General features: G+C 38.0%; 1 protein-coding gene and 1 pseudogene across 1 annotated transcript; both read left to right on the top strand.

Moving 5' to 3' along the window:
• Window positions 1–1,485: 1,485 nt before the first annotated feature.
• Window positions 1,486–2,434, top strand: LOC103740555 (annotated as a pseudogene).
• A 13,340-nt stretch (window positions 2,435–15,774) lies between these two features.
• LOC103740553 (olfactory receptor 14A2-like) lies at window positions 15,775–16,734 on the top strand. The gene has a single exon (XM_008841211.1). The coding sequence runs from the start codon at window positions 15,775–15,777 to the stop codon at window positions 16,732–16,734; it is 960 nt and encodes a 319-aa protein (XP_008839433.1).
• The last annotated feature ends 5,684 nt before the right edge of the window (window positions 16,735–22,418 follow it).

Here is a 22,418-nt window from a genome sequence, read left to right as displayed (position 1 = left end):
CATCTAACCATATCACAGACATAGCTCAAGAAAAAAAAAAAGCATTATAATACAAGTCCATAGTCAATGTCATACTAAATGCAGAAAAATTTGAAGATTTCCACTGAAATCAGGACCAAGTGTATTCAATATATCCACTTGTATTTTGTCTTCAGTTTGAAGGAAGATGATTACTAATATTATGTGAGTTCTTCTTGAATAACTATGACTATGTGGAAGTTGAGCAGTTCTCTAATTCGAAGATTAAGACAAAGCAAACAAACAAAATGAAGGGAGAGATGTAAAACTATTATCCTGTAGTATGTTACCCGATGAGCACATGAAGTTTCAAGTGAAGAGTTAAAAGGTTTAGTTAAAGCAACATACATATCTCTACTACATTTTTCTAAAACTTTGTAATTAAATATAGTACAATAACAGTTGATACAAATGCTCAATAAATCGTTGAAATTTCTGTTTTGACTAAGGATTTCCAGTAATGGACAGGAAAGGATGAGGCTACAAGAAAGAATGCAAGTCTTCCATTTTATCTTTTAAATTTTATATTTCTGTTTTTCCATTTATTTATTTAATCATATACACTCGATAATTGTATATGTTATAGGAATAACATTACATTGGTGCATTTTTATATGTATGGGATATTTTCCTTACCTATTACCTTAAGCATTTCCCCTTCTTTTATGGTTCAGTCACTCAAAATCTTATATTCTAGCTAATTGACATATGTTCAATATTCATAAACCAATGATTTATTGCAACTTAAGTGGAAATGAAATTATCATGAAACCATGAAAAATTCTTGTCAGTTTTCTTTCAAAATTCTAATAACAAAATAATTAAAATAATTAAAAATATTATTGATATTGTTTTTCATTTGACAAACTAATGTTAGGTGCGTATCTCACTGCCAGATCACTTTTTCAACACAGAAATGGTGGTAAGCAAAACTAATAGGATGCAAGACAGAAGAGAATGAAAGATAGGGACTGAAGGAAGATGGAAAGAAAGAAAGGGGAAAAGAAAGAAAGGAATAACACTCCTTTATAAGGGTGGGAGCGATGGCTCAGTTATTAAGAAGACTGACCACACTTGTAACAGATGTGAGTTTAGTTTCTAACATCCACATAGCCGCAAACAATGATCTATATCTCCAGTTATAGGGAATATGGCAACTTTTTCTGGCTTCCAAAATCAGTCTGCAACATTCATGCACTTACATAAATGAAGGCAAAACAATCATATGCATAAAAAAAATTTTTAGAAATAAAAAAATTTAAAAGGAAAGAAGAGATGGTGGGTATGGAGTGAATTTGAGAGGCAGGAAAGAATGAAAGAGAATTTTAGGAAAAGACAGACATATTTAAAATAGTTTCCTCACATTATCTTCACTGGGGATTTATGATTATCAGTGCAGCTTTTTTCAGAATGTGTCACGTTTTTGTTCATTTCTCATCACGTGGCAGGCAGTGAGAAGAAGCCACTATGCCAAATGTCACTGCACTTAACAAATTCATCCTTCTGGGGTTCTCCAATGTCCATGAACTTCAGACTCTGTGTGGAGTGTTTTTCCTGGTGATGTACCTGGCAACCCTAATGAGTAATTTCCTCATCATCACTCTCATCACTCTGGACCTGCAGCTCCTAACACCCATGTACTTCTTCCTAAAGAACTTGTTTCTGTTGGATGTCTTCCTTCTGTCAGTCCCAATCCCAAATTTCATTGTCAATAGCCAACTCATAACAGTACCATTTCAATCCTAGGATGTGCCTTCCAGATACTTTTAATCACTTCCTTCTCAGCAGGAGAGATATTTATCCTGACTGCCATGTCCTATGACTGCTATGTAGCCATCTGCTGTCCCCTGTACTATGACACCATCATGAGTGGTGGTGTCTGTGTGCTGATGGCGGGCTTTTCTTGTGCCACTGGGGTATTCTTTGGAGCTGTACATGGCTGGCATATTTTTCCATGCCTCTCTGTGGCTCCAAAGTGATCCCACAGTTTTTCTGTGACATTCCTTCTTTACTGAGGATTTCACGCCCTGGTACACTGGTAGTCATTTATACAAGTATTGGAATTGGCATGTGTCTAGGCATGTCATGTTTCATCTGTGTTGTGATCTCTTACTTTTACATTTTCTCCACTGTCCTGAAGATTCCTACCACTAAAGGTCAGTTCAAAGCCTTTGCCATCTGCCTGACTCATCTCATCATTTTCACTATTTTTGTTGCAACTGCATCTTTTGTTTATCTGAAGTCATCATTTAATTCTCCAACAATTACAGACAGGCTGTTTGCTGTGATATATATTTTGTTGCCTCCAGCCCTTAATCTAGTAATCTACAGCCCAAGGAATGCTGATGTTAAATGGGCCTTGAAGAGGTTGATACGTAATATTTGTTCAAGGCTCTTACTTCATGTAGCACCCTAAAGCATCTTCCAGTAGCATAGTGCATCGCCATTTACAGTGAAGTATTTTTATTTTTTAACTTTGGAAAGACAGAATAGATAAAAGTTTTCCCTGAGAAAATATGAATAATTTTCCCAAGAAAAGCTGCATTTTAAAATTGAATGTTCTACAGAGGCTGATCAACTGAATTGAACTTCAATGATTGTTGGAATGCTACTGATCCAGAGTCTAATTATCATTCATCTTGGACCATCTTTAACCCCCTAAATAGCCACTCCTTGCCTCCCTTTCTTTCTCACTAAACATCCTGTGACTAACAGATAAAAGCCTTTTAGAGTGTGTTAACAAACCCTCTAAATCAGAAGGCTGGGTGCCATCAAATAGTGTCTCGGATCTGTAGCTATGATTTGTCTTTTACTATAACTGCTTATTTCATATTTCCACAAATGTTTTGAAAAAATGCCTTAATTTATGACTCTGTTTTGTTAATACAAGAACTTCATGAAATTGCTTCCACATTGGTATATGGAATATGGGCTAATCTGATTCTGTGTTTCCTTGCCATGTTCACTCATATTTGGCTCCAGAATAAACCATGTCTTATCCCTCTGAGATGAGAGTTCAGTTTTTTTTTTTTTTTGCATTCACAGAAATAAGAGTATAAAAGCATTGTCAGGATTTTTATTACCAATTTGATTGTATAAGAAATATTTACAAATATATACAATATATAGAAACAGGATACTCATTTTGCAATTATATGATATAATATTTCAATTTTGGAGTATAACTTTCCAAATGATTTTTATTTTCCGGCTAAGATTCAAATTATTTTAGTACAGGGGAGAAAGAGCAGAGGGGAACAGAGGAGAGAAGAAAAAGCAAAGAAGCCATGCAGGTTTAAAGCGTGATTGGCAGTCAGACACGTGGGGTACTGGCATTAACACGGCAGAGAGAAGGAAGCTTCAGAGAAAAAGTAAAAATACAAGATGTTAGGGGAGCCCAAATCATTAGAGAAAGTATGCCTAGAAAAGAGACATGAAGGAAAAAAGGAGAGACTGTGCTTTCTGAAGAATTCAGAAAAGCAGGAAGAGTTACAAAGCTTATATATCTATGGCTGGTTCCAGAAGCACTGCTCTAGATGTTGGGCTTCTAGGCAGGAAAAGCTCACTAATTCATTAATGCACTAGGCATTCCACCCATATATTTAGCATGATTTAAGATGAACCTGCCTTCCTACAGATGGTCCTATGACCAGGTGATTTACCAGTGAAACTGGAAAAGTGTGTCTTCCAATTGATAGACTAGAAATTTTATAATTTTAACTTTATGGAACTTTATGCTCTGCTAACAAATTGAAAACTCATTTATTTTTTGTTTTATTCACTTTAGAAATAATGTAAGCCTGCTTCTGGGGGGACACACTTTTATTCCCACCACTTTGGGACAGAGGCAGAGGCAGGCAGAGCTCTGTGAGCTTGAGGTCAGCATGGTGTACATAGCAAGTTCCAAGCCAACTGGGCATACAAGGAGACTCTGTCTCAAAAAGAAAAAAAAATATAGACATATAAACCACTAACGTAAACTCATACACAGTCTGATAGTTTTTCTGCTATTCTGCAAGAGCACCAGTAGAAAAGCCAATGACGTCCATAGCAGTCTGGAGATTTAACCCAAACTATAAAGTAGCATCAGAAGAGATGCTTAAAGCAAAGACACACCTGGAGGAAGACAGCAAAACCAAGTTCTGAAATGCAAATAGTAACCTCAGGTATTGATATCATTAACATAAAGACACTATGGAGATTTAAAGCTGTACACATTTGGTTCAAAATTTTCCTTTGAATGGAAAAATTTCCTCTGAGAGAGGGGGAAGCCTATGAAACTCAGAAAAAAGCAAAGTTTCAAGTTCTAGAAAGCTCAAATTAAAAAAAAAAAAAAACTAGCTGTCTGGAAGATACTCTCTGACCTGTCATGCTCCCTGTAAATCAAGCAGAGAGCATGAGGGTTGCAGGTTTTGTGTGGTGTCAGCAATGTTTGGCCAGGCTGTGGCGGGGAGGGTGTTACAACATTCTTGATGATTCAGCTGCCTTTGAGTTTTCTACGCTCCTATAAGAAACTCCAGTAAACTCATTGCCTCAACAATTTGGACTGTGATGGAATCATGACTTTGGTCTGTCTTTGGTTTCCTGTGTACTGTGTTTTGCTTCTCCCAGGAAAAGTTAACACAGCAGTAGTCTACATGTGTTGATCAACTTAATTCCTGTAATCTAGGATAGCACTACTTCCAATTATGTGAAGGATAATTCTTTCCAACTATGTGTGGAAAGATTCTATGGAACCAATTAAAACTATAGAATAAAATCACTGTGTTTTGACAGATTTCCTTTGGTTTTTTTTTTTTACCAGTCTTTAAATGCAAATATGTATCTTTATTATGCATATAATGTACCTTGCCATCAGATGCTTTACTAGAATTAACTATCTGTGCTCTATATTTACTTATTCTAGAAAACCATAGAGTTTTATATGAAATTTTCATGATGTACACCAACTTATAGTTATGTTAGCAGTTCTTATTACTTTGTAAAAGTGCTACTACACTGGGAGTCACAGCATGAGAAAATGTCTACCTCTCTCATTATTTTTTTTTAATGAGATATATCCTCTAATCAGAAAACAAAGGAACACAGCTTTCTGGAATATACACTGGGTCTTCTAAATCACTGCAAACAGCAGATCCTCTGAACAATACGTCATACAGTTCCCTAAAACCTCTATCAGATTATAGACTCTGAATATTTCTGGGTGAAGGGAATCTTACCTAAACTCTAACCAAATTTAATCTTATGTTTGAAATTTTTTAAATATTATTTCCACCTATTTATGATGTAAACATGCTTATTGTGCCTTGAGATCCTTTGTAGCATAAAGTAATATCATTACTCACTCATGAGCATTTCTTGCCACAACTCAGAATACTGTGAGAGCATGTGTGTGTGTGAGTGTGTGTGTGTGTCTCTGTGTGTGTTTCTGTGTCTGTATGAGTATGAGTGTATGAGGGAAGGAGAGAGAATAAGACAGAGAGAGAGGGTTATGAAAATATCAATCAAAGGAAACAGTGAATATTCATTGGAAGCAAGGAATTATTTCATTTATATTTCTAAAATCTAGATAGGTTTATATTGATAACACCTATTTGTGGTCATGAATATTCTTCTAGGTCAGTAGGGGTCTGTATTAATTACCTTTTTGTTGCTACAATAGAATCACTGACCAATGAAACTTATGAAAGGAAGAATTTATTTGAATTTATGATTCCAGGTGCATTACAGTCCATCTTGGCAGGGAGGCATGGTGGCAGAGGTGGCTGGAGGAGTAGCAGAACCTAAACTCTACATCTTGAAACAGGCACAGGAGATCTAGCAAAGCTTAAAAACTCTCTAAGCCCACCTCCAGTGACATGCTTCCTCCAGGATAGCCACACCTTCTAAGACTTCCAAAAACAGAGCCACCATCTGGGGACAATATGTCCGAATACTTGGAGCCTATGGGGGACATTTTAATTCAAACCACCACATTCCCCACCCTGCCCCCTTAGGTTCATGACCATATAAAATTCAAACTGCATTTAGTCTAACTTTAAAAGTCCCCATGGTCATTATCAGTCTCAGTACTATTCAAAATTCCACATCCTCTTTCATGCCTCTAAAGCCAGCACCAGGAGAATGACACTGCCAAGTTTGACTGAAAGTTTGGGATGGACTCTAGTCTGTTTTATCCATTTTATAAGCTTTTCTCTTCAGTGGTTCCTGAAGCACTTTCCTTTCACAAGTTGGAGGCTTAACTGGATGTGGTTTTGCCCTGGAGGCACTCTCTCCATTGTTTAAGTGAAAATCTCTAGGCCTCTCCCTAATCACTTTAATCACCTTATAAAAGGGATCCTCTCCAGCACATGCATTGGCTCCAACATTAATCTTCCTAGTGTTCTTTTTCAATCCATCCTGTATATGTTCTGTATTTCTTTCTACCCTATTTCCTTTTTTTCACTGTAAATCTGTACAATATTCGCCATTAATAACCATACCACCATTTCTACATTAGGCTGACATGAAATTTCTTCCACCAGAGAAATTAGTCCATTGCTTTTCAACTTTGCTTCAGGAAAACATTTTGGTCAAGGGCAGAATCCAGCCACACTCTTTGCCAAAATATCCCAAGTGATGCTTAAGTACTTATTTCCCTCTGGAACTACATTGTTCTCAGCACTACTTTTTTCCAGGCACTTACTAGACTGTCCTGTTAAGCTCTGCTTACAGCATCCAACCATTTTTCTACCCCAAACTTCCTAATTCTTCCACATTCTTTCAAAACCCCTCATCATCAGGTTCTTCACAATAAACACCCGACTCCTAGTACCAATGACTGTATTAGTAATTTTCTGTTGTTACAATAGAATCACTGACCAAAGCAAATTATGATAAGAAGAATTTATTAGACCTTGCAGTTCCAGGGGAATTACAGTCAGTCTAGGCAAGGAAGCATGGTGGCAGACGTGGCTGGACAAATAGCAGAACCTAAGCTCTACATCTTCAAACAGGCACCAGAAGCAAGAGAGCAACTGGAGATCTGGCAAGTCTTAAGAACTCTCTAAGCCCACTCCTAGTAACGTACTTCCTCCAGGATAGCCACACCTTCTAAGACGTCCAACCTCCCAAAACAGTGCCACCATCTGGTTTAAAATTTCCAAATACTTAGAGCCTATGGGGGACATTTTCATTCAAACCACCACTGGGTAAAATAGGGAAAATTTTATGATAAGATGATATGATAGATTCCAAATTCCCCATATCAAGCTGAAAGCACCATTTTAATAAAGAGAACAAGGCCTTTGTTCCAGACAGAGAACAGTTCCATGAAAATTCTTCTGTTCTGGGAGAAATCTGAAGGAAGAGCTTGGACCCCATTTTGATGTTTTTAAGTATTTTTCTTGAGTTTTTCTAAGTTTCATACAAAAGTTCTTAATCAAATTTAGAACCTTTTTCCCACTCCTCACCCCCACACACCAGACCTTATACATCCTGCCATACATGTTAAATACTATCACATCAAGCAATTGTACCCAGTTTGGCGCAAACTCATCCTTTGGAGTTCAGTTGGTCTTCTCTGAAGATTTAAAAGATGATCTACTCTCCTTTACTCAGCAGTAATTATTATCCAACAGTTACCAAGCTAGAGCCAGCCCCTCACCCATTTTGACTGCTCCCAGGCTGGGATCAGGTCTGACTGAGATAGCATGGGTCTTGTGCATGATGTTACCATTGCCACAAGTACAAACAAGCAAGTTTCCAGTGGCCTGAATGCTTCTGTTTCCTATTTTCAGGAACCAACCCTGGCTCTTACAGTCTTTCTTTCCCCTTTTCTACAATGGTCCCTAAGCCATGTGTGGGTTAGGTTAAATAAAGGAATCCATTTGAAGGATACACACTCTGTAGTCTCTTATTCTTTGAAACTTAGCCTGTTGTGGCCTTCAGTGTTCATCACACTCTCTTGTATAAGGAAGATATCCTGATGAGAGTTCAGGGATGTGCTAGTATTCTCTTGTACCTCCTATTCTGCTGTGTTCCATAAGCCTTCAGTGTAGAGGTTCCACTGTAGCTTTGTCACCTAGAGCTAAGCATCACTCATACACATATTCTTTGTATGTGATCAATTGTGGAACTCTGTAGTAGCCTCCATCTGTTGCAAAAAGAGACTTCTATTGGGAGCTATTATAAGCACAGCTTGTCTTTAGATTTGGGGGAAGAATGTTTCCACCTTGGGACTTTCCCTGCTCTTTGCTTCAGTGTTCTGAGTTCACAGGCTATGCTTCCCTGATTAATTGACAGTCTTGGAAACATAACTAAAGATTTCTGTTTCAGTTTATGGGCACCGGAGTTTCTCAGCACTGTAAGCTTGGTTTCTATATAAAAATAATGAATTATAGTAGTTGCTAAGGGTAATCACAAACAGTACACCTTATATCTAAGATATTATAAATATTATGTAGCTGAACCTTGGATACTGTAAACGTTGTGTGAGTTTTGGTTGGTGAAGTAATGTATCCTTGGTTATTCCTTGGTTACTACAGATCTGCTTTCTATATAAGCTTGCTTTAGTTCACATTAAACATGCACTGGTACACAAGCCTCTGCATCCCCTGTGTCCTGGTTTCTCCTGCACCTATACCTCGGGGTCTCCAAGCCTATCAGGCTTGAGTTGTGGTCACTGCACTGTGACAGACTTCTTTTATGAATGTTATATGGTATACTTGTGTGTCAATATAATAATCCATATTTAGCATATGGTAAGAAATTTAATTTTCTAGAAATATGACAAGGATAGGGCTTTGTCCAGCATCTATTACTTGTCCAACCATGTATATTTGGCTATAATTACAGTGCTACCCATGAGTTCGCTCCCATTAAGAAGACTGTAAGGGGCTGGAGATATAGCTCAGCAGTAAAAAGAAACGAATACATTTAAGATCTCTTGTGGAGAACCTGGATTCTATTCCCAGCACCCACCTGGTGACTACCATTAGTAACTCCAGTTCCATTGGATCCAATGCCCTCATCTTTCCTCTTCAGGTATTTTGTGACACACATGTAGGCAATACACTCATACACATAAAAATAATTAATAAAGAAGACTTTAAGTCCAATTAGATAGCTATTTCCCCAACCCCCTGAGACAACAGTGCCATCACTGCACTAACAGAGGTAGTTTGCTGTGTTAGTCATTATGGTTATTGGGCTTTATGGATGGGTTAGATCATTGATTGATTTTCTCTGTTATTAACTTGCATAGTATCCTCTAAAATTATGAGATCTAGTCTTCAGGGAGAAGGTTTCCAGGTCAGTTCCTGCTCAATGGTTCCATGTATTGTCTCCAAATCTGTCCTGTCTTCAACATTAGGGTCTTATCTTTGAGTTCTGGTAGATAACCAAGTGCTCTGGTAAAAGCCTCTTATCTCAGGTGTCTCTTGAACTATTCCAACCAATCACTCTTAAGGAGGGTTCTCCTGTCTAGGACTGTACTCCTTGCAATAGATCCCGTAGGTATACACATGCTCTAATGTTCAGACATCATATGTGTATTTCTAAGGTGGTTCCTGATATAACTCATTTTCTGCAGCTTCGCACACTTCCCAAACTCCCTTCATTTCTCCTCTCTGTCCCGCTGTGCAACCTTCCTCCTCTTCCCCCAGTCAAAGCATCCCTTTTTCCTCTGCCCTGCACCCATAACCCTTGCCTCCCACCATCCCCTCCCCTCCTTACTTACTTCCACCCCACATCATGGTTCCCTGTATGGCCCTTTCTTCTCCCCTCCAAACAGGACAAGCCCACTCTTGGGCAAAAGATCAGAAAGATAATAAAAATGTGCAATATGCTAAGAAAAGGAGTGTGAGCAAGATTCAAGTTGTAGACAACAAGAGGACAGGAAAAGCATCTTTAATTTCAAAGAAATTGATTCCATTATACGGACACACCATTTTATTCAGTATTTGGTAGGAAGGTCCATTGAAAGAAAAACCCCACACACAACTTGTGAAAAGGCAAATTCAATGAAAGAAGAGATTCTAAAATGAGAATTTCCTAGAATCTCTCTGTTGCAAAATGCCCTCTTAGGTAAATATTCCCCCATTATCAGCATCAAAAGCATGGTGATACCACTACAAATGTTGTCTAACAGCCAGGCTACATCCTGATATGACAGTAGAATTTGGAGGTCATCTGTGTGATAATTGTATTGTAGGCATGTATCAATGTGATAATGGTTTCATAGGTGTGAAAAACACTAAAATGAGAGTATCATGGATACTTGCATGAGGATCCAGAACATTCCTGAGGCCAGGAAATACATAAAAGGTTCAGATAGACTCACTGCAAGGCCACCCCAGAAACCATTGCATGCAACTGGAAAGGTGAAGCCAAAGATAAAATAAAGACAACAGAATGCAAGAAACATCAAGAATATTGAATATTCACCAAAGAAAGCCATACATATAGAGCTGAGCAAGCTAAAGTGAGAGGTCACGTTCTATAATTTGCAAAAATAGAGAGACAGGGCTGTTCAAGAATATTGGGATGTAGATGATTCCATCAGAAACCTCATATTTGAAATAGAGAACTAAACTTTCATGTTTTTCTGTTGGGTTCTAGACTTTCTTTGACCCAATCTTTCCCTTGTATCCCTCCTTCTTCATTTTAGTAATGAGAATTATTCCTTGACATTGTTTATATGAAATATGTAATTTATTTCTTGATCTTAGAGTCTCATGATTAAAAAAATGCTTTGAAAATTTTCAAAATATTGGACCACATATTTTTTCCAAATGTTTATTTACCTTTTCATTCTCCTCTCTTTCTCTCTGTCTCTCTCTGTCTCTCTCTCCCCTCTCTCTCTCTCTCTCTCCCTCTCGTCTATAAGTGGGTATGTATATATAGTTGCAGGTGCCCACAGAAACCAGAGAGGGCATCTGATCCCCTGAAGATGGAGTTAAAGGCAGCCCAACATGGATGTTAAGAACTGAATTTGAGAGTTCTGCAAGAGCAATACCACTTTTAACCATTGAGTCCTCTATCTAGCCCTATGGGCAATAGACGTCTGAGCAATGTTAGAACTGGTAAGGTGTTGGGAACATTTACAGATGTACTAAATGCATTTTGCATTATAAAATGGGCATGGCACTTTAAGAATCAATGGTGTAATGTTTTAAGAGTGTTTTGTTGGTCCAAAAGTTGACAAAGATTGTAGCTTAGGTGGTTGATATTTATTATCAGTTTGAGGGTGTTCAGAATCATTTTGGTTAAACGAATTTGGGTGTGTCTATAAGGGCATCTCCAAAGATACTTGACTGAGGTGGAAAAATTCACTGAGGAGCAGAAAAAAGTGAGAAAGCAGACTTCCACCCGAGTGTTAGCATTTGTCTTTTTCTGCTCTCTGACAGAAAGTGCACTGTGAACAGCCCTCCTCCCTGATCCTGTGACCTTCCCGTCTCTGCCATGGTGAACTGTACCATCCAACTATGTGTCAAAATCAATAATTCATTTTTATGTTGGTTATTTTCAGGTATTTTGTTACAGAAAGACAAAGATAATTAATATAGGAGTACATGGCAAGAGTCATTATGAAAAGTTCTCAGATTGTATATATTGTCACCCTTGCTTACAATTATAACATTGTCTACAGCTTTATGGTCTGTTTAACAAAGAGAATGCAAAATGAATTTATTTCTGAAAAACATGGGCATGGTCTTCATGATATATTCCACTGTGTTTTCATGGCACTGAACAATCTGGTCTACATAAAGCACCAATTATAATACCAATAATTGTCTGAAGAGTTATCTACTTAATAAGGAAGACTACCCAGAAAGACTTTTTCCTTTGGAGAGTCCCAAGGTAGTAGCCAAGTGCTTTAAAAAGATCTGTTAGAGACCAATGGTTCTATTACATCTCAAATGATATCAAATTATACTTTATGAAAAGGTAAATATTTTCCTTGTTCTTTATATTTGCATTCTTTTATGTAAATAAATAACAAGAGTTTAGCACAGAACTTTGAGTCTTATCAGAAGCCTAAATATGAAACTGCATGTCATGAATATAGAACTTACAAAAGAGAGTTAGGTGTTCTATATTACTTTCAGATGATCAGCTACTACACTAAACACTGGCGGTTTATGGGAAAATTTCCCTGCCCAGGTGGACCTGCTGGAAACCCTTCCTACATATCTGATAACTTTCCCAGAGAGTTAAAGAATCTGAATTGTTTTAAGGTATGAAATTCAAGTTGATAAAATTTCTATTGATAAAATGTTTACTATGATTAAAATGAAAATGTTTATACATAATTGATATTGAGGAAATCAGGGCAGAAACCAAAAGCAATGTAATGAATATTGACTTCTTCACCCTTCTTCCCTCTTTTTGCCTTCTTTCTCTACTTCTAAAGCCTGAGAGTTGGGGTAGACTGACTTGTCATTATAGTTCTCATCCCTCTACCACACATTCTCCTAGTTCACCACACACTGCTTTGCCCCAAATAATCCAAATGTGGTTCACCATTACTTTACATTTAAACTGTGTTTTCAAAACTGTCTTCTCCACAGACATTTGTCTAGTACATTTGTCCTATGCATTTTGGTGTGAACGTCCTGCAAGTCCCTAACCTCATACATCCACGTGACTAACCTCTATACCAAGAGATTGTATTGCCTAATATGTGGCATCAACTGGGAAATTTTATTATTTATATTATTTTCAAGTGTTTATCTTTTAACTCCTCCAGTGGAAAATGCATTCTTACTCCGGAAATCTGTACTTTTTTATCTATCATTTAGTTCAATGTATAAAACACACGTGACTTTTTTTCAATGAAGTGTATTTTTGCCCTAGTAACCAACAATCTATAACTATAGCTTGAACATACAAAGAATATATTAAAATATATTAGTTAGTATTCAAAAGCAAATTATAGTCAATATGACATGATAAGAAGAAATACTCAAGAAAAAAGATAAATATTTACTGTGGTTACCTTATATAAATCCTAAGTCAGGGGAAGCTTAGCTTTTGATAGTCCCAAGGAATTGGGAATTATTGATCTGTGCAGAAATCAACCAGAAAACTTAATGGCGAAAGGCAGGAGAAGAATTTAATCAATATCTCTTCTTTGGAAATCACTAAGAAGATCTCTAAAATTATAAAAGGATCAAAGTATAAGAGCCATTCTCTTTCACAATGGTCCCTGGGCTCTGGGTGGATGAGGTTTAATACAGGAGTTCTATCCATGGACACATATTCTGCAGTCTCTTATTTTCCACATATTTGCCGGTTATGGACTTCTCTCTCAATCACCTTCTGTTGAATTAGGAAGCTTCACTTTTGAGAGTGAAGGGATGCATTAGTATTCAATGTAACCGTGTTTCACTATGTTCCATGAGCCTTAGGTATAGAGGTTCAAATGTGGCTGTGTCACTTAGGGCTGGGCGTCACTCACAGAAATATTCTCTGTGTGGGACCAGTTGTCAAATTCTATAATAGTCTCCATCTGATGCAGTAAGTAGTTTTTTGATGAGTAGTATGATATAATTGTCTGTAAATATGAGGATCCATGTTTAGCCTAAAGTATGAAATTACATTTGTCTAGGGTTATAACAGAGATAGGTTTTTCTCTAGTATCTATAACCTCTCCATCAATGTGTATTTAACTATGTTTATAGTGCTGTACATTGTAAATGTCAGGGATGGTGCATGAGCATAATGAAACAGTCTTCCATGCCTCTGGGAACTTGCTCATATAAAGTTTTAACAATGGTGAAAGCTTGCACTAGATCCACACAAACAAAAAGCCAGCATGGAACTGGGGATATTAGCAGCAGGCCCCAAACTTAACTGAGGAAATATTGGCAACTGACTACTGCCGGATGAGGGAGAATTGGTATTCCTTAAGGGAGACACTTGAGATAGGCTTACTAGAATCCATGTGGGTACAAAAGCTTGACTTGATAGGCCTTAACGTTCATGACAGTGTGCATGAAATCTGTTGTAGGGGATTAAGAGTGGCATGGATGTATCTGCTTGGATTTTAATCTCCATTAGGATCAAAAAGATACTTATCAACTTCAAAGAAATTATCTTTGACACTGCAAGGAGAGGCAATAACAATTTAATATAAAGAAACTTCTATTGTTGGGATGAGCAATCTTCATTTACATTGCAGGATGTTTATCTGAAAATGTTGTGACTCGAAAGGGGATGGGGAATTTGTTTTCTATTTGATATCATTGCATCTGAGTAAGGAGATGTCAATTTCATCATTAAGTTACCTCCCTACAAGGCCCTACTGCTCAGGAAACATTTAGGGCATTGAATGAAGATCGTTGGTGGTACTCCAGTGGTCTGGAATAGGGCCCTGTATAATGGGGCAGGTGATAATAATGAAAATATCTTAGCTACTTTTACTTTGCTTTCTTCAGTCTTGTAGGGACATGATTATTGGCTTGAGGTGAACACTCTTAAAGGATAACTATGGTTATGGGCAGAGTTGTCAATCAAAGTTTAAGGCAATTGAACAGAAGAAAAATAAAAGGACATATTCCAAGCTTTTATTGTGCTGTTAGCTACCCTTTGGCCATGAGCCAAAGTTTTAGAAAAAATAACCCCTAAATATCTCTTATGCTTTTCTTAAGATTTGCAATGAAACTTGTTGCAAAAGTAGTTGATAGACATGTTCAGTAAATTGGCACAATTTCTTGTTTTTGAAGTTATAATCATCCTGTAGAGAGGTAAGGTTGAGTGAACAAGATTAAATGAAATTCTGACATTTTGTTTTCACATATTTTGTATTTTACTATTCTGTGTTTTTTATTCATTCATATTGATAAATAATAATCGTACATGATATAAGGTAATGTAATATTTTGATACATGCTTAAATTATGTAATGATTAGGGTAAATTTTTATACCTATCATCTTAACAATCTATCATACCTTATTGTTCACACATTCAATATTCTTTCCTGTAGATGATTGATATACTCAATATTTATAAAAGAATAGTTTATGCAAGGAAACAACTGTCCGTAACTCCAGTCCCAGGGGATCAGACAGCCGCTTCTGATCTCTGCAGGCACTGCATGACATGGGTGCACTTACCTACATGCAGGCAATATACACACACACAAATAAAATAAAAAAAAATAAAATTAGAAAAAATTAAAATTAAAAAAGAATAATTAATTACTATTATATTTAAAGAAATGCACCCCAACCTTAAACCACAAAAATTCTTACACAAACTTATCATAATCACATCCTTAACATAAGTCCAATTACCATCAAATATTATTCATGTTAAATCTTGTTAATTTAAAAAGATGGTTGCTATAGGTATAGGTCAGTGGTATGAAAACAAGCTTAGCATGCACAGAACCATAAGTAAAATGTTTAGAGTAAAAGACACAGGAGAGAGAGAGGGAGGGAGGAAAAAGAAATACTGTTGAATGAAAGAGAGAGAGAGAGAGAGAAAATCTGGCATATTCAAGATCATATGGCCATAGAAATGTAAATATATCATCAGTAATAATATATGAAATTCTAACAAAAAGAAAAAGGAAAAGTTACAAGAGTAGAAGGAATAAGAATGAGAGGGAGAGAGAAATACACAAAAATTTAACGCACATGTACAAGTATTTAAGGTAGTTTTCTAAATCATTTCAACTGAGTATTTCTGTTTGTAATGCAACTCATTGAGACAGTGTCAATCTTTTGGTCATTTCTCATCACCTGAAAGGCAGTGAAAAAAACTCACTATGTTTAATGCAACTGCAGTGACCGGATTTATCCTTGTTGTGTTCTCTGATGTCCAGGAGCTTCAGACTTTGTGTGGAGTGCTCTTCCTGGTGATGTACCTGGCAGTCCTAATGACTAATCTCCTCATCATCACTCTCATCACCCTGGACCTGAGGCTCCAAACACCCATGTACTTCTTCCTGAAGAATTTGTCCCTGTTGGATGTCTTCCTTGTGTCAGTCCCAATCCCTAATTTCATTGTCAATAGCCTAACTCATAACAGCTCCATTTCCATCCTAGGTTGTGCCTTCCAGATACTTTTAATGACTTCCTTTTCAGGAGGAGATGTATTTGTCCTGACTGCCATGTCCTATGACCGCTATGTAGCCATCTGCTGTCCCCTGCACTATGAGGCCATCATGAGTGGAGGTGCCTGTGTGTTGATGGCAGGCTTTTCCTGGGCCACTGGGTTATTCTTTGGAGCTATATACACAGCTACTACATTTTCTATGCCTCTCTGTGGCTCCAATGTGATTCCACATTTTTTCTGTGATATTCCTTCATTACTGAGGATTCTCTGCTCTGGTACACTGGTGGTCATTTATATAAGCTTTGGAATTGGCATGTGTCTAGGCATGTCATGTGTCATCTGTGTTGTGATCTCTTACTTTTACATTTTCTCCACTGTGCTGAAGATTCCTAACACTAAAGGTCGGTCCAAAGACTTTTCCACCTGCCTGCCCCACCTCATTGTTTTCACTATTTTTCTTTCAACTGCTTGTTTTGTTTATCTGAAGACATCATTTAATTCTCCAATAACCGACAGGCTGTTGGCTTTGATATACACTGTGCTGCCTCCAGCCCTTAATCCTGTGATCTACAGCTTGAAGAACGCTGATGTCAAATGTGCTCTGAGGAGATTGCTACAGAATGTCTTTTCAAGGGGCTCACTCCATTTAACCCCGGAAAGGGTTTTATAAACTCACTCTGTCTGACAGGTTGCAGCAAAGTTTTAAAATCTTTTATCTTTAGAAAGATTATAGCCTATTCTCACAGTATTAAGCACTCATGAGGTTAGCTGATACTTGATTTTTGTCAAGTCCTCGTATGGAGTCACTGTTTTGTTTTGTTTTCTTTTCTTTTCTTCTTTTACAAAGCCTTGCTAATTCAGATCTACAACTCTCTAAAATGATTGTTTTTTTCAGTTTACATTGTTATTAATTATGAGTGATGTGTGTATTTATGTGTATTTGTGTAGTGGGTGGAAATCATGCCAGAGCATTTGTGTCGTAGTCAGAGGTCAACATTCAGAAGTCAGCTCCCTTCCACCATGTGATTCCCAGGGATTTAACTCATGTCCTTAGGTTTGGCAGCATGCACTTTTACCTGCAGAGCCATCTCTACAACCTTGGATTCATAAATTTTTAATAGTAAGATATCAAATTGATTTGATAATCAATTCCTCTCATTCAGCGAAGCCAAACAAAAGAGTTAAGATCATTAAATGGAACCATATCATGGAAAGCATGGAAGCTACCAAGATAAATTCACATTCATTTTCCCTCAAACTCTGACTAGTTTTGTAGCAGATCAATAACAGGGAAAGCAATACACTAATTCCAGAGAATTCTGGATATTTACCCCATTCCATAAAGGAGAATCAGAATCAAAACAGATGTACAGAGTATTCCTAGAAAAGCAACCAGGCATTCTGTATCGGTATGAACTATGCCTGTCTGTACCTAATGTCTATAATAGAGGATAGCTTTACCTCTAACTGTGTGAAGGTCTATGCTTTCCATTTGAATCTGTACAAAAGCTATGGCACCTATTATAATCATAGCAGAAATCACTTGGCTATAGCTGATTTCTTTTGGTTTGTTTACTAGTGTCTTCAATACAGATTTTGATCTTACTGTGTCTAATCTTATATATACTCTGTTTTCTCAAAATCAGTGTTTGAGAGTTATTGAAGTATCTAGAAAAATTCCAAAGTTTTCTATGAATTTTTTCATGATGCTCTTTTCACTTTCAATCATGTTAAAATGTTGCATGATGGCGACGCCTGTAATCCCAGCACTCAGGTTGCAGAGGCAGGTGGATCTCTGAGAGTTCGAGGCCACCTTAGTCTACAAAGTTAGTTCCAGGCTGGCAGGGGCTACAGGGAGACTCAGTCTCAAAAAGACAAAAAAGTGTTTTTTTTATTTAATTATTTTTTCATTTTATATGTATGAGTGCACCGCCTATGTGAATATAGATAACCTGTGTTGTGCAATGCCCACAAAGTTCAGAGGACAGAGTCAGATTTCCTGAAACTGGAATCATGGACTGTTATTAGCCACCATGTGGGTGCTGGGATTTGAACCCAGGTTATTTACAAGAGCAGCCAATGCTTTTGACTGTTGGGTCATCTCTCCATCCCTACAAATGTGTTATAACCAGTCTCACCAAATGTTACTGTGTAAGGTCATGCATGAATTGGGTCACTGTCTAGCTTTGTATCCTAGCCCATCTTTTTCTAGTACATAATGAAACAAATTATGGTCCCTCTCAATCAGTCAATCTGAAAAGAATGGATATATGCTCTACAGTCATCAAAATCTACTACAAGTCCTCTGAGCAATATGCTGTTCCCCAAAGCCTCTACCAAACTACCAATGTGACACCTTACACTGGTGACAGTTGACCAGTAAGCACAAATTCATGGGAAAATTCGTCCCACCGTGATGAACTGATTTCAATCACTATTTTTACATGACTTTAGCTTATTCAAACTCAGTACAGTCTCAGGATCTGATTTATAACAAAATAAGAAACACAAACTCTATTATCCTGGAGACACCCCTTAATAACATCTGCTACCAAATGAAAGGAGCAAGCCCTCCTCTGCCAGCATGGTCCTCACGTGCAAAGTTGCTGGCGATGCTATTTGGTTTTTATATCTCATATGATTTCACATGTTTTAAATAAACTTTTGTTTACTCACCTTTATGTATGTCTATAAATAATTTCATTGGTAAAACCAAGAATCAAGAAAAGAACACAGTCTGACTTCCCTGGCCAACCTCCTTTAGAATTAGCCAAGACTCTTAACTAAAATCTCTCTGCTGCTAGAGGTCTGACGACGGACATTTTGAAATTTTATGATCACAGTCTACATCCCTGGTAAGCAAACTTTCCACTTGTCTTGATCCTTTCCTCTGGCCTTATCTGCCACTTACCTGCTGCATTATAGTCCCTTCTCTCTAAAATCAGACACAAATAGCTCCTTACTGTGTGCACAAGTCAATCATGTAATAAACCACCATTTATCCTGCCTAACACCTGCTGAGAAAAGAAAATGGGATGGAGAAAGAAGTTACAGAAGTGTGAAGAACAGTATGTGAACGGAGGCAGTGATAGAATTATTGTAAATCCCCCTGACTGTGTTGTGTATGTAACAAAGTGTAGCATACATAGAAAAATGTGTGGTATGTAAATGACAGGTGGTGGTTTGAATGATACTGTCCCCCATAAGCTTCAAGTATTTGGACACTTTGTCCCCAGGCGGTGGCACTGTTTTGGGAAGTCCAAAAGTCTTGCTGGAAGAAGCATGTCACTGGAGGCAGACTTACAGAGTTCTTATGCTTTGCAGGATTTCCACTTGCCCTTTGTTTCCTGTATTGCTGAAAACTGTGAATATTCCTCCAGCCACCCTCTGCCACCATGCATCCCCACCACTATGGATTGTATTCCCTCTGGAACCATGAGATAAATAAACTCTTCCTTCTATAAGTTGCATTTGTCAGTGTTTCTTCTACCACAGCAACAGAAAAGTAATACAACATTTAAAGCAGTCACAAGATTCCAGGAATAAGGCCACTGAACACTGACTTCTATCCAGCTTTGACCCATTTCCAATTTTATTTATTAGATCCAGTTCCAATTTATTCTTATGTGTATGAGTGTTATGCCTGCATGTATGTAAATTGCACCCATGTCATGTAATATGTGTGTGCTGGGATTTGAACCTGGGTCTTCTGTAAGAGCAATTGGTGCTTTTAATGCTGGGCCATCTCTTCAGTCCCTTCCCCACTTCCAATCTTGTAAGTGCTTTTCTCTCTTTAAAAGTGCCAGGCTGATCCACATAGTGAGTTCCAGGACTGTTGGGGCTACAGGGAGACCCTGTCTCAAAAAGACGAAAAAAAAAAAAGAAAAAGAAAGAAAGAAAGAAATAGAGCCAGTCATATCCATGATGATTAGGAGCAGGGATCAGCCAGGCAAGCAGATACCTACCACATCCTGATTTATGGCTATAAGAGTTTGGCTAGGCATCATCCATGTGGTATGAATAATGGCTCTAACCTCTTAAAAACTTACTACTCCACTTTTCTTCCTTTCTTTGCCTAACAATTTTAACTTACTTGGAGAACTTTTTAGACAAACTCTTAAAGAAATGACAAACAGCAGTGGGGGGGGGATCAGATACAATCCATTCATTTCCCCCTTTTTATTCCTATCACACCTGATAATGAGGTCATCAGGGATTGAATGTATGTGCTGATTTTCGCCTTGTCCTGCTGGATGTCAGGGCCACAAAGCACATGCACCCACAGCATGTGGGCAGCACCTGGGTCTTATCTGAGGACACATGCCCCTGGTGTAAGCATCTCATGAGGTATCACATTCCCCTTCCAAATCTCCAAAAATAACTGGATAAGCGGTAGGAGAGATGGCTCAGCATTACGAGCACAGACTTTTCTTTCAGGGGACCTGGGTTCAATTCCCAGCAACCACATGGTGGCTAACAACCACCCATAACTCCAGTTCCAGGAGAATTAGACACACTTCTCTGAATACCACAGGCACTGAATGACATGGATTCACTTACATCCATGCATTCAATACATACACAAAAAGTAAAAGAAAATTTAAAAAGTAATTATACTTATGCATGTGAAAAGTTCCATTTATCCCCCCCCCAACACACCATGGAAGCATGTTCTAAGAGACTGTGCTATCTGTCTAGTGCTCACAGGCCAAGAAGATAGCAGCAGTGCTGGTAAATGGTGGTTTTAGCCACTAAAGTTGCCAATTAAAGATGATGGTCATGTGGGCCACAGAGATGACAATGAATAAATGTGGGTAGTGATCATGGTACTGACATAGAGGTTAAGACCAACATGGCAGCTCTGCACCCATAAAACATTTAAACATTATAGTTCCCCCAAAGTTTCTCACTCTGTTGGTACTTTGCCCATATCTACTCTCTTATTAGTTCGTCCCTGCATTTAATGTTCTGGGATAATGACGGTAACAGGAGCAGTGGTGAATCATTCCTTCTTCATACCTTAGGAGATTGCCAAGAGATGTGCCCTTGTTCTGAGGCTCAAGTTAGGGTCTGAAGGAGGAGATGCCAGTGTGATGCGAAAGCTGACTCTACTGCCTGAGAGTCCCAATGCCTAGCAGCTCCATATATCGATTGTGGAAGGGTCCACAAGACTCATTTTGACCCTTCTGGTTCACATGATAAGGATGAAGTTTCAATCTTAGATATCTCAGTGGAGTCAGAGGCCAAAGATCAAGACACAGGAATTATATCACCTCTCAAATACAACATCCAGAATTATCTATGGGCTAAGTTCCTTGTTCTAGCACTGGGGAGCACAGGGCACTAGTCAAGCCAGGGAAACAAGTTTTCACCCATCTCAGCACACCTAGTTGACTTTGCTTTGTACTTCCTGATCACTCTCGTGAGTTACTATGCTTTATTTCTGCTTCGTCCTGCGTTAACTGTAACCATCCTGGAAGAAATGAAGACATGCTAAAGAGACATTTGAGTTCTTCTCTCTGGCTATCAGACAATGAAAACTAAAAACAGGAATTTCCCCAGAAATCTTATGTTCAGAGAAGAAAAAGGCTGAAATCTGGTACTATCCAGAGGGGAAATTTGTTTCCTGAGGAAAAACTGACAATTTTTCAGACGACTTTACAATACTTGGGTTATACCTTGACATGCCATGTAGAACAACTACCTTTATCTTGAGTTAGTTGTTTTTTATTTCTATGAAAAGCAACTTGGGGAGGAAAGGGTGTATTTTGGCTTACACATCCAGTCACAGACTATCCCCAAGGGAAGTCAGGGCAGAGATTCAAGCAAGAACTAAAGGTGGGAACCTGGGACAAAAACCATAGAGGGACACTATTTACTGGATGGCCCTCTGCCTCATGCTCAACCAGTTTTCTTACACAGCTCAGACACACCTGCCCAGGGGTGGTGCTATCACATTGGGTGGTTCCTCTCAAATCAGACATCAATCAAGTCAGTTTCTTAGAAATGTAGCTATAGGCCAATTTGATCCGGGAAATTCCTCAGGTGAGATTCCCTCTTCCAGATGTGTTAAGTTGACACTAAAATCTAACCAGCACATATAAGTTATTCAACTACCTCCACTGTAAGCAAAGAAATAGCTTTTGGGAGAAAGCTCTATTTGGTCTGATAATCAAACAACATGAGATTTCATAAAAGCTATAATGCTGGGGATGCCTAATCTTCAAAATTCCTTCTTCTTTCTTGTGGCAGAAAACCAAGACTTAGCTTCTGAGTTTTTGACTGAACATCTGGGGACAGAACTGAGACGTATGGACAATTTCTCAAAGAAATTGATGTCATGGTATCAGGGTA

Source organism: Nannospalax galili, unplaced genomic scaffold (genome assembly GCF_000622305.1).
Source record: "Nannospalax galili isolate Female #2095 unplaced genomic scaffold, S.galili_v1.0 scaffold621, whole genome shotgun sequence".
Taxonomy (NCBI): Eukaryota; Metazoa; Chordata; class Mammalia; order Rodentia; family Spalacidae; genus Nannospalax; species Nannospalax galili.
This window is presented reverse-complemented; position numbering and strand designations above follow the sequence as displayed.

What these genes read in the sequence shown, in the direction of transcription:
- LOC103740553 (XM_008841211.1), top strand. Translation starts at nt 15,775, where the DNA reads ATGTTTAATGCAACTGCAGTGACCGGATTTATCCTTGTTGTGTTCTCT.